At 37.2% G+C, this 13,750-nt stretch overlaps 1 protein-coding gene across 2 annotated transcripts; it reads left to right on the top strand.

The window, feature by feature from the left end:
- The first annotated feature begins 1,717 nt into the window (after nucleotides 1-1,717).
- Nucleotides 1,718-12,474, top strand: LOC105054726 (protochlorophyllide-dependent translocon component 52, chloroplastic). Of its 2 annotated transcripts, XM_073252079.1 has the most exons (7): nucleotides 1,718-2,254; nucleotides 2,464-2,651; nucleotides 9,286-9,382; nucleotides 9,582-9,761; nucleotides 9,857-10,060; nucleotides 11,133-11,320; nucleotides 11,969-12,474. In XM_073252079.1, exons 1-7 carry the CDS (start codon nucleotides 1,733-1,735, stop codon nucleotides 12,222-12,224), a joined length of 1,635 nt encoding a protein of 544 aa, XP_073108180.1. In that variant the 5' UTR covers nucleotides 1,718-1,732; the 3' UTR covers nucleotides 12,225-12,474. The 2 variants fall into 2 exon arrangements, with proteins under 2 accessions (XP_073108180.1, XP_073108181.1); XM_073252080.1 differs by lacking the exon at nucleotides 9,857-10,060.
- Nucleotides 12,475-13,750: the final 1,276 nt, after the last annotated feature.

The following is a 13,750-nucleotide window of genomic DNA, read 5'->3' as shown; positions in this document are numbered from 1 at the left end:
CCTCACAGGTGTTGTTCCACCTCCAGAGAAGTGCAACTGCGAGGGTAGGAGCCGTTCTAACTCGAGCCTCTCCAACAAAGTCTACAGAGGAGATCGAGTTTTGAGAACAAATTTGCGAATTTATTAGGCTTTGGGACAAGATCTACCGACCTCTCTGCTCGCGAGGAGACGCTCCAAGCAATGGAACTTGAAATCGGAGGTGGCCGCCAGATGATGACTATTATTATTTACACTTTTGCAAGCCATTATAATGCTTAATAATTTGTTATAACAATTATTATTATTTTTCCTGTTATTATATAAAATAAATAACATATTAGAGGGGAGCTTGAAATCATTTCCTTAGAAATTGGGGCTTATAACTCTTGCCTGAAGGAGAATTAAGATGTGCCATTTTGTGCATGGTAAGCTGGGTGGGTTACAAATTCTAATATTATCTGGTTTAGACCATCAGACTGGGTTGGTTTTAAAAAGACTAGTTATAATGCATATGTGAATGCATATAATTACTAAAAAAGTTAAATTTAAAATACTCTAGTTGAAATTTAAATTATAAGTAATTAATTATTAAGTAATTTTTAATATATTATATCTCTCTTTTGCCTTTTAATTTATATTTTCTCTCATCTACGGGTTCATAAGTTAGTATAAATGGATATTTCCTGCAAAGTATTTATTTATCATTTTCTTATCCTCAAAAATAAGGTATTTTCTAACAGGAGAATCATTTCATCTAAAATAATCTAGCATATTTTTTTATACTCAAAGTCCAACAATTTAAAATTTATTTTTTTATGGGAGTCTAGAATATTTCATGTCTTTCAAGAAAAAAATTTAATAAGAATTGCCATATGACTAATTTAAATCTTTAATAGAGTTATTTATTGAGATTATCTTGAAATCATAAATTAAAACTTATCATTTTTATATAGTTTAAAGATTTGAATAAAATAATTTTCAAGTCAAAATCTTTTGATGTCGTATAGAAGAAATATATTTTATTTTTAATGAAAATATGAGTGAAGTAATATGTAAAATGGGTTTTCAAATATCAAAGTTTCATGCAAGAAAAAGCATTGCCTTAAGTTTGATGGGCTGAAAATTTTGCTGGTGATGAAAAAATAGTGACCCATAATAGTAGGAATGTTAAAAAAAAAAATTATTTTTCTGGATAACCTTCAAATTTATACATAGCAAGTTAATAAATTTATTAAAAAATATAGCTCTAATGGATCGGTTTAGTATAGTATCGATTTTTAAATTCTTTGCATGATCTAACATGTACTCTTAAGTTATCAATTGATAATATTTTTGCCTTTATTTTAGTTCATTATTAAATATTACAGCAACATGAAGTATATAAAAAATAAATTGGATTACAAAAATTAGTAATCGGCAAAATACACATCAGGATCAAGGGAGATAAACTGATGGTTGTCTTGGCCAAAAATAGGCACTATCAACGAAAATGGATGTAAGTTAGATAAGTGGAAGCTTGTGAAATTTCTCATAGAAAAAAATACTATTTTTCAAAATCATAAAAATTTATATAATTATGTCATAATATTTGGCCACTAGGCATTGTTTTTTCAAAAAAAATAAAAAAAATAAAAAAAAAAAACAGAAGAAGAAGATAATTATCATTAAAATGAGTGAACACGCAAATGCAACTACCACCTACCTTACAGTGCCCCCCCCCCGGTCCCTTCCGTTGCATGTCCACATCATTCCCATGGACGCTCTCATCTCCCTTCCCTCCCCCCATACCTTCCACCTCTCACCCTTCCCCTCCAAACCCCCACACCCCCTCCTCTCTCTTCCTTTCCACCACCACCACCATCGCTCCATAAAAACCCATCACCACATCTTCTCTCCAACCAAACCCACCAGACTCAATGCCCAGCTCTCCTCCTCTCCTGCCACAACCACCACCGATCTCCCCGGCGACGAGGCCCTGGCCGGCGATGAGAAATTCAACTGGTTCGCCCACTGGTACCCGCTCGCCCCGGTCTGCGACCTCGACAAGCGGGCCCCCAACGCCAAGACGGTGATGGGTCTCGACGTGGTGATCTGGTGGGACCGGCAGGAGGGCCGGTGGCAGGTGTTCGACGACCGCTGCCCCCACCGCCTCGCCCCGCTCTCCGAGGGCCGCGTCGACCCTTGGGGCCGCCTCCAGTGCGTCTACCACGGATGGTGCTTCGATGGCGCCGGCAGCTGCAAGTACATCCCCCAGGCGCCGCCGAACGGCCCTCCAGTAACGCTTCCGATAATATCTATATCAAATCTTTCCTTCCTTTACTTATCCAATTTGTTGGTGAACCATTTGAACTTTTGAATAGAATGGAATGCTCAATGCAGAAAAAAAAAAAATCACATTTTTCATCGAGTTTTTTTTTTCTTTCAAAAAAGTATTTTTGCATCATATGTTTGCTTTAGTTTTGTCGAGTTTGTACAACTCTGCAGGTTCATACGTTCAAGAAGGCATGTGCCGCTGTTTATCCCAGTGTTGAACAGAATAAGATTGTGTGGTTTTGGCCGAGCACTGATCCTCAATACAAGGATATTTTAATGAAGGAAAGACCTCCCTACATTCCAGAGCTGGATGATCCATCGTACACGTCTACAATGGGGACGAGAGATGTTCCTTATGGGTAAAAGCCGTTCTCAAACTTTTAAATTGGCACAAACAAAGTCAAATTCAACATTTATCATCACATCGTAGACCTGAACTTAATTGTTGGTTGAACAATTTGTATTGTATCATATTATAGTCAGCAGAAGGATGGCTGTAATATTTTAAAAGAAAATTATAAAGATGAATCACTAAAGAGAAATTAACACTAGCTAGAAAATGAAGGCCCATAAATAAACTGATGTTTCCAAATGAAGAAACGTAGTGTAGACTTGCATTAGGGGGTCTTTTTGGTTTTTGTTTTTTAGATTAGACTATTGGCTCTGACCTGAATGCATGTAAAACTCTTGAGTAATGCCAAGCATCATCCTAAAACAGGGCTGCAGAACTTGGCTTAGAAGCCCCTCTTTGGAAATTAAATTTGTAATAACCTGGCCCTGAATTAGCCCCCCGCCCGCCGTGCATGAATCTTTAGGGCATGAAAAAAAATTATAAAAAAATATACAATGAAGAACCTGCTGGAAGTCTTCTTCCACCCGATCCCATCGGAGAGGAAGCTGATTCCGAGGAGGATTCAGCCTCCCCTCTGCTCTATTTAGAGGCATGAACCCCCCTCCAAAGTAGTCCACGGCGAGCTTGGCCCTCCTCTCTTCTTCCTCTTTTTTTTCTATTTTGCCGATTTTCCTAGCACTGTATTTGTCGGAAATCGGAGCCAGAGACATCACCGAAGCGCGAGATAAGTCCTAGTCCTCTTCCTTTGCTTCTTTCTCTTTTTCTATGGCTTTGGGTGCCGCCACCGGCCACCGGCTTCGTCAAAAATCCACCATGAAGAATCTTCTATTTTCATACTTTTCTATGATTTATTTTGATCGGCCGGTCCTGTTGCCAACCGTTTATCGCTGCCCATTGTCGGCCGCCTATTGCCTCCTCCCACTACTAGTCTTCCGACCATGAACCACCAGTCCCTTCCTCTCCTATTCGGCCAAGAAAAAGGAAGAAGAACAAAGAAAGAAAAAAAAAAGAAAGAAAAGATAAAGAAGTATCTCTCTCTCCTCTCTTTCATGTCTTTCTGTACCCTCACTCTTTCTCTCTTCTAAAAAAAGAGAAGAAAACAAAACAAAAGAGATAAAAAGACTCACTCTCTCTCTCCACTTTCTCTCTCTTCACCCACTTTTTCTCTCTAAAAAGACCTATAGATCCTATATCGAGTTATGCCTTTCTCTTGTGGGGACCTGTATTGACTCCGACAAGAAGATCATGAACCGCTTTGATATCCGGATAGTCTATCGGATCGATCACCTGATTAACATCCTTCTTTTATTATTTAATTTTATTGAATTAATTGAAAAAAAAATGATTATAATTTAATACTTTAAATAGGATTAGTTGATATTTCTAACGAAGTCTAAAGATCTAGGGCAAACGAGGTAATTGAATCTTACACTCCTTTTTTGTTTTTAAATTTTCATATTTTTCATGCATATGACCTTTTGTTGATAAAATCATATTTTTTATAAGATAAAGGATCAACATATGTACATAAAAATTCATGCTTTATTATGAAAATTGATTTCGTGAATATTTTTATGAAAAAGACATGTTTATGAAGTGTAAATCCGGTATGTCATTCAGTGTTTTTCCTACCTACATATATGTATGTTCTAAGAAAATATAAAAATATTTTAAAGACTCTCAGATTGCTATGACAGCCTCACTGAAATGGGGTCAATCGACAAACGATCTTGTAGCTACAGGGATAAAGTTAGTAATGAATATGAATTATAATATCTTGTCAATTATGATAACGGTCCGTCATGGATAAAAAGTGACTATAGCATGAATATCTATGAGCAATGTTTTAAAACATGACATGAACATATGATAAGAACGACTTATAAATCAATTATTTATAAAATATTCATGATTTATACATGCATGATTGTTTTCATGACTTGTTTTATTATATATTTTATGAAATATTTTATTTTATATTATTTATTATTTTTTAAATGTTACATGATCATGGAAAAACTTATGTTTGGTTTGGTAAGGAAAAATAGATTTTACTTATTAAGCTCATATAGCTCATACTTCTTTATTTTTCTTTTCCTTTTTCGGAGGAATAAAATTAGGAATAACGGACGATCCAAACTTTGGGCTCTATGCTAGCAAGCTTAAAAATTTTATAGCTAAATTTAATTTATTAGATGATCATGCATTTGTAGTTAGCTATTTATGAATGTTGAAACATGGATTTGTTATTTGCTTTTAGATTTAGATGCTCTGAACCAATCTTGATTTATTTACTTGATGAATAATAGAATTGAACGTCTTATTATATTTTATTTGTGATGAATTTTATCTGATTTTGATTGTTAGGCTTCATGTTATCAAGGGTAGCACCCCTCGATAGCGTGGCCATGTTATATCTCGGATTTGGGGCATGATAGAATTCTAGCATAGAAAGTGCTATTTGGATGCCAACCAGGTTTGTAGTTATTTTTGAACCCTCAAATGATTTCCAATGCATCTAACTAAAAATCACCTGTTGCCCTTTGTGTTGTTATCTCTGGTTTATATTTTTATACTAGTTAACCTTATAGAAACAGTTTATATGCTTCTGAACCAAGTCTCTTTAATTTTTAGCTAGACTGTCAAAATCTGTTGTTAACAGTGCTAGCTTGCTGATCTTTATGAAGGACACAAGTTGCTGGTTCAACATTACCAAATGCTCCCTTTGTATGTTTTGAGATCCGGCTAACATTAGTCAATTAACTTGTTTATCATCACTGTCTTTCAAAGTATCATCTTATTGCCTTGTACCTTTGACTCCTTTGTCTCCCTATCCCTCTTTTCTGTGTGTGTTATATCGACACATTTGCTTTACATGTAATCAAAGAAAAGAAGTCCTATCTATCTATATTTGAGACATTTGATTTTATGCTGCAGTAAGCATTGCTAATTATGCAGCTTAATGAACCCCCAATGTTACTGCTGCACATGTGATCAGGAGTATACTGGAGGGGTTATTGTCTGCAGACTTGCTGTTCCAAAAGTTTTAGGTGTTCCATGGTCATAATTATCTTGCATTGCCGACATTTTTTCTCTTCTGTTTTGGCTTCTAGATGTTCGTGATTGATGCAGTTGCCTCGGATATTAGACTTAACATTAGATCCTAAAAGTTTAAGCTTTTAAGGAAGGGACCAACAAATGTATATCAGTCCTTAACACCCCACACGTGGCCCAGACCATACATGAGAAGACATGAACGAGTCGAGAATCAGCAATGTACATTAGGTCTTTACTCTCTCCTTCACATGCTAACCATTATCTTAAGCTGTTAGGGAAGGGGCTAGTAATGTATATCAGGCCTAACACTTCATTTCATGTGAGATCCAGATCATGCACGTGAAGGCATGAAAGAGTCAAGAATGACTCAACTTAAGAATGAGCCAAGAACAACACAATAGCAAATGAGTCAAGAGAAGAAAAGATTCAAGAAAATAAACATGTAAAAGGCTTGTATAGGATTTGGATCCATGACCTTTGCTCTGATACCATGTTAACTAACTGCTAGAACCCAAAATCTTAAGCTGTTAGAGAATGGGTCAACAATGTTTAAGGTCTTAATGCTTCCTTGGCAACCGATCTGAAACTCTATACTTTTTGACAAATTTCTATATGTTGGGAGAAATTTTGCATGGGCCGATTGCATGAAAAGACCCAGAGCCCAAGATGATTATGTCTAGCAGATCCGCCTTTCGGAGCTCATTGCTGACTCATGGTCAGCCACGACTCCTGTCGAGTTAGTTCTCCGCAACCACCTGATTGGCACCTCACACCTTGAGCTGACAAGTCTTGGCCGACCATCGCTCAGCGTTCCCTGTGCATATTTGCCAATGTTTTCTCATTGGCCAATCCTGTTTGGCCGACCAGCTTTGCGCCTATAAAAAGATTCTGGCCCTGGACATCCCTTTGCAGTAGCGCCTTAAGGCGATCGATCCCTGATCGTCGCCGACCAATCCTCCTCTCAACAATACTCGGTTGACAATTTTATTCAAAATACAGCACCCGCTTGACAACAACTGTCACCAGATTGATAAGGCAACCGCAACTGCCACATCCCGAAAATCTCGAGCGATAATCTCGTGCTCCACAATTCATGTCCTGATCATATGGGATCGCGCCAACCACTTGCCAACTGGAGATCCAACTCTCCATTATTAAAAAGACTCAAAGAGGATCCCCGAAAAGATACGCTATTATTCTTCCTCTCACGCTCCTTCTGTTGAACGAAAATTCTGACTTAAGCATCGGAGGGTCCTCGCCGGAGTCATCTTCGGTTAGGACTTTTGTGCAGATCGCGCCCCTTGGAGGCCCGTCTTGCCATCGACTCAGCGTCTCGACGCCAGAGAATTCTCGCACCAACACTATCCTTAGATGTGTTGCTTCAGCCTCCAAATGAACCTTGTGAACATCCATATTTGTGCTTGGATGAATTACTTCGAATCAATTTATTTGCATAATTCTTGCTTTGTGTTGATGCAAGGTTAATAAAGATAACATCTGGGTCATCTGGAAGAAGTTTCTTTAGAAACTAAAACATCTTGGGCTAGAAATTGATCTATTCTTTACAATGCCAACTTTGACCTTCTTATCACCTGAATGCTTTATGCACCTCAAAATCCTCCTGCAATGTTAATCTGATCTGATTTCTTTTATAATATCTGAAGATATATCAATTGTCAATTTGTAATCCTTAATCTCTTTAATGATACTCCTGTGGCCTTTGTGAGATATTTCTAATTTTGAAATCATCCACAGCATTTTAGCATACAGGTGGGACCTGAATTCATTTAGTCAATGTCAAGTTGACTCTGATGTCTCAATGCATCTTGCTAATTTCTCTACAAAATTTCAAGACAATCAATTTCTCTTCTTGCACTAGGTGGATATAAGGGACATTACTTTGATGTCCTTGATTATATTAAAAAAATGCCCTTGATTGCTTGATTGATGTCACAATGATTTCCAGGATTGAAACTTTCTTTCTGAAATTGCCAAGCAGCTGGCTTCAACTTTTGTTTCTGAGTGAATTGTACTTGAATAATCTTTAGAACAACCATCCATCTTTTTTCACCCCAAGGAGCAAGAAATAATGCTCTTTCCAGATATTCAAGGAAACACCTGTAGGTTTATTTTGCTGAGATACCTGATCGAACACAGTTTGGGCTCCATGAAAATACTTAAAGGCCATGTAAAGTCAGTAGAGACTTGTTATTCTAAATTTGCTTCCTGATTTTTCTTATTGTAATTTCTAGCTTTTGATTTATGCAGATATAATCATAGTGCTCTTAGGATGCTTGGACCCTACTCCATTGTCCCAACTCTCAAATCTTCTTGGTGCATTTTGATGTTTGGGCCTACATGTGCTGCAACAAAAAAAAAAAAAAAAAAATCTTGGAATAGGTAAATTGAGGTATCAATGGCCGAGGACTTGAAAAAGGTGATACCAACATAATATGCAGAACTGGATAGAAAAACCCTGTAGGATCTAATTGCCAGCTTTAAGTAGTTGGGATAAGGCTTGATGGTATGGTTTTCATGCAACCATATGCATATTTTATTTTGTACTGTGTGAAATGAAGGCATATTTTGACGACTTTTTCGACGACCTCTAAGCATTATTGCAGTTTTTGTTTTATCTAAAATAAGCTCTCTTTTTTTCTTCTCTATCCGTACATTTGTCTTCGATTTTTCATGTCAGGATTCATCAAGTCAGCTCAAGAAGGGCCATCTGGTTATTTTCATGAACTAAATAAATAAAACAATTCTTATGCATCTCTTGACCGGTACAACATTAACAGTTGGACTGTGATGCTTGGTAGACTCACTTGTTAATTAGTTGTTTAGAGGCATGGTTATTATAAGCTGCCTAGGTTATGAGATTGGGGATGCATGAAAACTTAAAGAGGTCAGGTCTTAGAAATTGGGATGCACTGAAATACCAGTGCTTGGTCTTCAAATAGCTTCATTAATTTGAAGTCGTTGACATTTGACATGTAATTTTTTCAATGATCAGCAAGTGATTCAAAGCAAACTCACTTCTGGATCATTAGTTTGATGTCTTTTAGTTGAAGTTGTTGAAACCTGACACTCCTTCGAATTTTATTAGAAATAGGAATCGAAAGTAAGCGGGAGCAAGCAGTACTTTATTTAGCTGGCTCGAGCCAAGCTTTCTTTCTTTTTCTTTTTCTTTTTCTTTTTTCGGTCACCTTTTTTCAAGAATCTTGCATTAGTATAATTACTAACCAGCCAGTTATTTGCAGAAAACTCACTTATGAATCATTTGTTTGAAGATTTAGTTGGGAGGACCCACCTAAACTTCAAATGGAGGACGATGAAAACTAAAGATCTTAGCAACTCTCCATGCAATGAGTGACTGCATTGCATTTTAAGCAAGGTTCTGCCATAATGATCACTGTTTAGAAGGGTTTACAGTTGAGAAGTTGTTGATACTTGATGAGAGCGGATTGCATTTGTTCATGTTATCTACATGTTTTTTTCTATTTGGTTTATATTATCCAATTGCATTTACTTTTGACCCCTTCCTTTGACAGTAGGCACTAATTGTCACCCAATTGACATTTCAGGTATGAAGTTCTGATAGAAAACCTCATGGACCCTGCTCATGTTCCATATGCACACCATGGAATAATGAGAATTCCAAAACGTGAAGTGCCTGCCAGATATGTACTTATTGATAACTTCTCCTTGTTTGCTTTTTTTTTTCCTCCATCACATAGGCTCATGAGGGGAGCATTTCTTAGTTTGTCGTTTATCAGAATACATGGGTCATGCAAACATCACTGAGCTATATCATACTTTCCCTTAATTTTTAGAGCTGTCTATTTTGATTAACACCACTCACTGATCAAATTCTTACACAGCTGAGGTTGATCGAGAAGGAGGGGTGCCCATAGAGATAACAATTGAGACATTAAATATAACTGGCTTCCTTGCAAAGCAGGAGCTTGGCTACAACAAGTTTGTAGCTCCATGTGTCTTTTATGCTATGCCTCGTCGGTCCTCAAGTGATGATTCCGTTTCATCTTTGGATGTCCAAGAGGTAATCATTTACATGTATTTAATTAATTTCTTTTGACAAAATGGAAAGTTATTTGTCTACTTTCATTTTTCATTTTTTATATTGGGTTAATTCAGGCATCTTCAACTAAGCCCCAGCAGAAACAACGTAGGATCCTGCTTATTTTTATGTGCATTCCAGTTAGTCCTGGAAGAAGCAGAGTAATTTGGGTCTTCCCCAGAAATTTCACAGTTTGGATAGACCAACTTGTCCCTCGGTGGATGTTTCATGTGGGGCAGAATCTTATTCTGGATTCAGATTTATACCTTCTTCATGTTGAGGTAATATGTTATCCTTTTCAGCTGTTTAAGCTGCTTTTTCTCATCCTCCTCAACTAAGCTAGGAAAGAAATCTTTAAGCTTCAGATGCTTTATTGGTGTAAAGCATCTTTCACCTAATTTTGAGGCAAATGCTATCTTCTGAGGATGGCACTACTCTTGTGCATGCTGGAATGCTAGATTAGGTAGAAGACAGAGATGAAGGTTAAAGTTGGTTTATTTTTTGAATTTTGCGATAGTATCGGTGGTTTTGTACCCTAATAAGTTATGGATCCATTTCCCAAACCTAATCAACTTAAACACCTACTAACAAAACATTTTCCAAAGGTATGGGACATGCGGGAAGTATTTGGATTGTTTCTTCATAATATCTGTTACCACCCTTGTTTAAATTAAAAGATAGTTTTTTGAAGCCTCCCACACCCATTAGGCCATATCTAAGCTGTACTAATGGAAATGGAAAGACAGCTTCTTTCACTGATACAACATTCATGTAGCTCTCCCTCTTAGTTTATTTGGTACAGTAAACATATTTTCTGAGCTAAGCTATTGCATTTTGAAAGTATAACATCAGATTTCCATCTTTTGCTGTCGTTAGAAACTTTAAAAATTCTGTAGAACAGCAGATTGTATTGAAACTGCAGTGAAGTTAGGCTGCTTTTTTAATCTTCCTTATTCCCATTCTATACCCCTATATCATAACTACCATTAAGAAGAGCTTATCATGCTAGTCTCTGTTGTACGCTATTCTTCCTTTCTTTTCCCCCGGGACCAAAGCCATGTTGGCACAGTATGTCATTCTTCACCATCATAAAGGGTGCATTAATAAATTCATGTGTGAATAAGATGTTTACATGGTTTATATATGGTTTCTTTTCCTTATTTCCTTGGTTTTCTTTTTTATTGCATTTTCTTGTTTTTTTAGAGATCAGATCATTCTCTTTCTCTCTCTCCCCAAGCATCTGCATGCTTCTGCTTTATGGTCAGAATACCATTGACATCATTTGAATTTGGTATGATTGAAGTTGCATTTCCATTGAGTTTGTATAACTCTTGACTGTGTAATTCTTTACAGGAGCGTAAGATCGCCAACGTTGGCCCTTCTAATTGGCAAAAAGCTTGTTTTGTGCCAACAAAGTCAGATGCCATGGTGGTTGCCTTCAGAAATTGGCTAAGAAAATACTCAAATAATCAGGTTGACTGGGGAACTCTATCTACTGGATACCTTCCACCAACCCCACCCAGAGAAGAGCTTATGGATAGGTAAGTTGTGAGAAAAAAGCAATATCATTCTTTAACGAAGTTACAGTGGTTGCTGACTGAACACACATAATTCCTAACACACATGCACAGATGCTCAGGTGAATGTTCTCACACTCACATGTATAATTACAAAAATATGTTGACTGTTGAGTGTTCCATTGAGATAGCTGAATAACTGATAATATAGAAAGAAGATCTAGACCTGATGTTGTCAAAGAACAAAAAGAAAGCTATTTCTTGGTGGAAAGTACATTTTGTCAAGGAAGAAGAGTGTGGATTAAACTTTCTTTAAAATAAGATTGTAGAGTTTTTGTCTTGATGGGAGTTCCACTCTCCAAGAGACTTATTCTGTTGTCAAGTGCACATTATATGCACATATGCAAATACTAGAGATGCAATTCTGCTGTATGTTGATGATGGCTTGCATTTATTCCTCACCCCCACCCTCGATAAAAACACAAAGAAGAAGAAGAAGAGGAAGAAGAAGCAGAGAAACATTCATTTGCTCCACGAGATAGAATCACTTTCAACTAATCTAATTAGGCATCTGGTTTTTGATATTCTATTCAATTATCCATGGGATTTAAGTATCTTATTTGACATTATTGACAGAACTTAACTCAGACTTGCTCATCTGTTTTCTTTCAGATACTGGTCCCATGTTGTGCAGTGCAGCAGCTGTCGTGTGGCTTTAAAAGGCCTGAGAACATTTGAGGTTTTTCTGCAAGTTATTTCAATAGCCTTCATTGGAATTGTTGCAGCTGCCAAGCAAGGTCTGATGTCAAACATCACCAGGATTGCTTTTGCCTCAACAGCGGTATTGTGCTTCCTCGCATCCAGGTGGCTGTCTCACTTCATCTACAAGAATTTCTATTTCCATGACTACAACCATGCTTTCAGATGATTGTTCTAGATTTTGCCCTTTCTCTGTAAACAGATTGTAACGCTTTCTGTGTCTATTTCTTTATTATATCTGTAAATAAAAGGTTTCAACTAAATCACAGAGATGATAAAAGCGCAAATACATGTTCTACCTCTGTGTAAAAGGCATATGTCAGAAACATTATTTTTTTTGGATCCAGGTGTTATGACCAAAACTACTGTCCGCTGTCATTCTGTATTGAATTTTAATTTTCTAAGCATTTCTTTATATATATATATATGTAAAGTATCTTTCTGTTTTTGTGGTCAATACTTTTCTCCTTTTTTTTTTCCCCTGCTCTTTCTTTTATTGATTGAAAATGGTCATTCTTGAGTTCTTGACGTTGCAGACACTATTTAACAGATGGGTTTTTTTCCCCGCATCTTAAGAGATGTGTAACTAGGAATGTCTTAACTCAGGGGTGACTAGAAGTTTCTTAAACAAATTGAACCCTCCTTGACTATAAATTGACTTCTAATAATATGTATTCTAGGTTAGTACCTGTGAGTGGAAGGTCAAGTTGCATTACAAAGTTATTGAACTCCCCTAATGAACATGATAAGTATCAAAGAAGATATGATAGTGGCATTCAAGCTTTTACTTGGTCAAGTCGAAGATGCTGATTTGGTTGGCTTAGGTGGCAAGAGGGGTCCAGTGCGGCAGTACTACTAAATCCTGTTCTCCTTTGAGGTTTTTTTTTTGGTAGAAAGGACAAGTCTGTATTAAGTAAAGCGTTTAGTACATATTATAACGAACTCCTGTAACCCAAAATAGGCATACAACCTGAAAAGGAACACAATAACTTTGGACCAAAAAAAAAACCTACCAAAAACTTGACACCAAAAAAAAAAAAAACTCTGCCAGCGCAGCAAATGTAAAAAACCAAAAAAGATGACCTACGGCATGAAATCAATTTAAGGTACACCCGGCGCCTGAACTGTCATCATACATGGGAGGGAGGCCGAAAGCGGGACAACAGTATAACATGGCGGTAGGAGCTGGCACTGAGGCACCGCGGGAAAACCGAACGGCATGGAAACAGAACCTGGCAATGAGGCACCGCAGAAGAACATCATAGATTACTTTTGTTGTGACAAGAAACCTGAAAGCAGGGGCCCAGCACCATTTAATGGACCCTTGATGCATGATATAAGAATTTGTGTGCTGAATTCTCAGCTTCCATTCTAACACATGCTCAGAATTTAGTTGCTGCATCCCAGGGTAGGAAACATCATCAACCAAACCTGAAACAGCCAAAGAATAATGGACCAGAATTATGTTCGATGTAGAAGTATTTGAACTGAGCATGTAGTAATCTGTATAACCAGATTGTGCCCGATGAGGATACATATGTGGCACGGTATGAGCCTGCAGCCGGAATAAAGATTGAGCAAGGAGAAAGAAACGAACCCCCCAGCTTGGCATACAGAACGCCATTAAGCAGTCATTAACAATAGAATAACTTTCCCAAGAGTGTAGTAAATCAGGTCCGGATGAACTATGAGTTA

Source organism: Elaeis guineensis, chromosome 2, assembly GCF_000442705.2.
Source record: "Elaeis guineensis isolate ETL-2024a chromosome 2, EG11, whole genome shotgun sequence".
Classification (NCBI taxonomy): domain Eukaryota; kingdom Viridiplantae; phylum Streptophyta; class Magnoliopsida; order Arecales; family Arecaceae; genus Elaeis; species Elaeis guineensis.
This window is presented reverse-complemented; position numbering and strand designations above follow the sequence as displayed.

Excerpts from the sequence above, each read along its gene's own strand:
- LOC105054726 (XM_073252079.1), top strand. The coding sequence starts at position 1,733 with ATGGACGCTCTCATCTCCCTTCCCTCCCCCCATACCTTCCACCTCTCA. Across the intron at positions 2,255-2,463 it reads CGCCGCCGAACGGCCCTCCA|GTTCATACGTTCAAGAAGGC; the intron begins GTAACGCTTCCG and ends ACAACTCTGCAG. Across the intron at positions 9,383-9,581 it reads AACGTGAAGTGCCTGCCAGA|GCTGAGGTTGATCGAGAAGG; the intron begins TATGTACTTATT and ends AATTCTTACACA.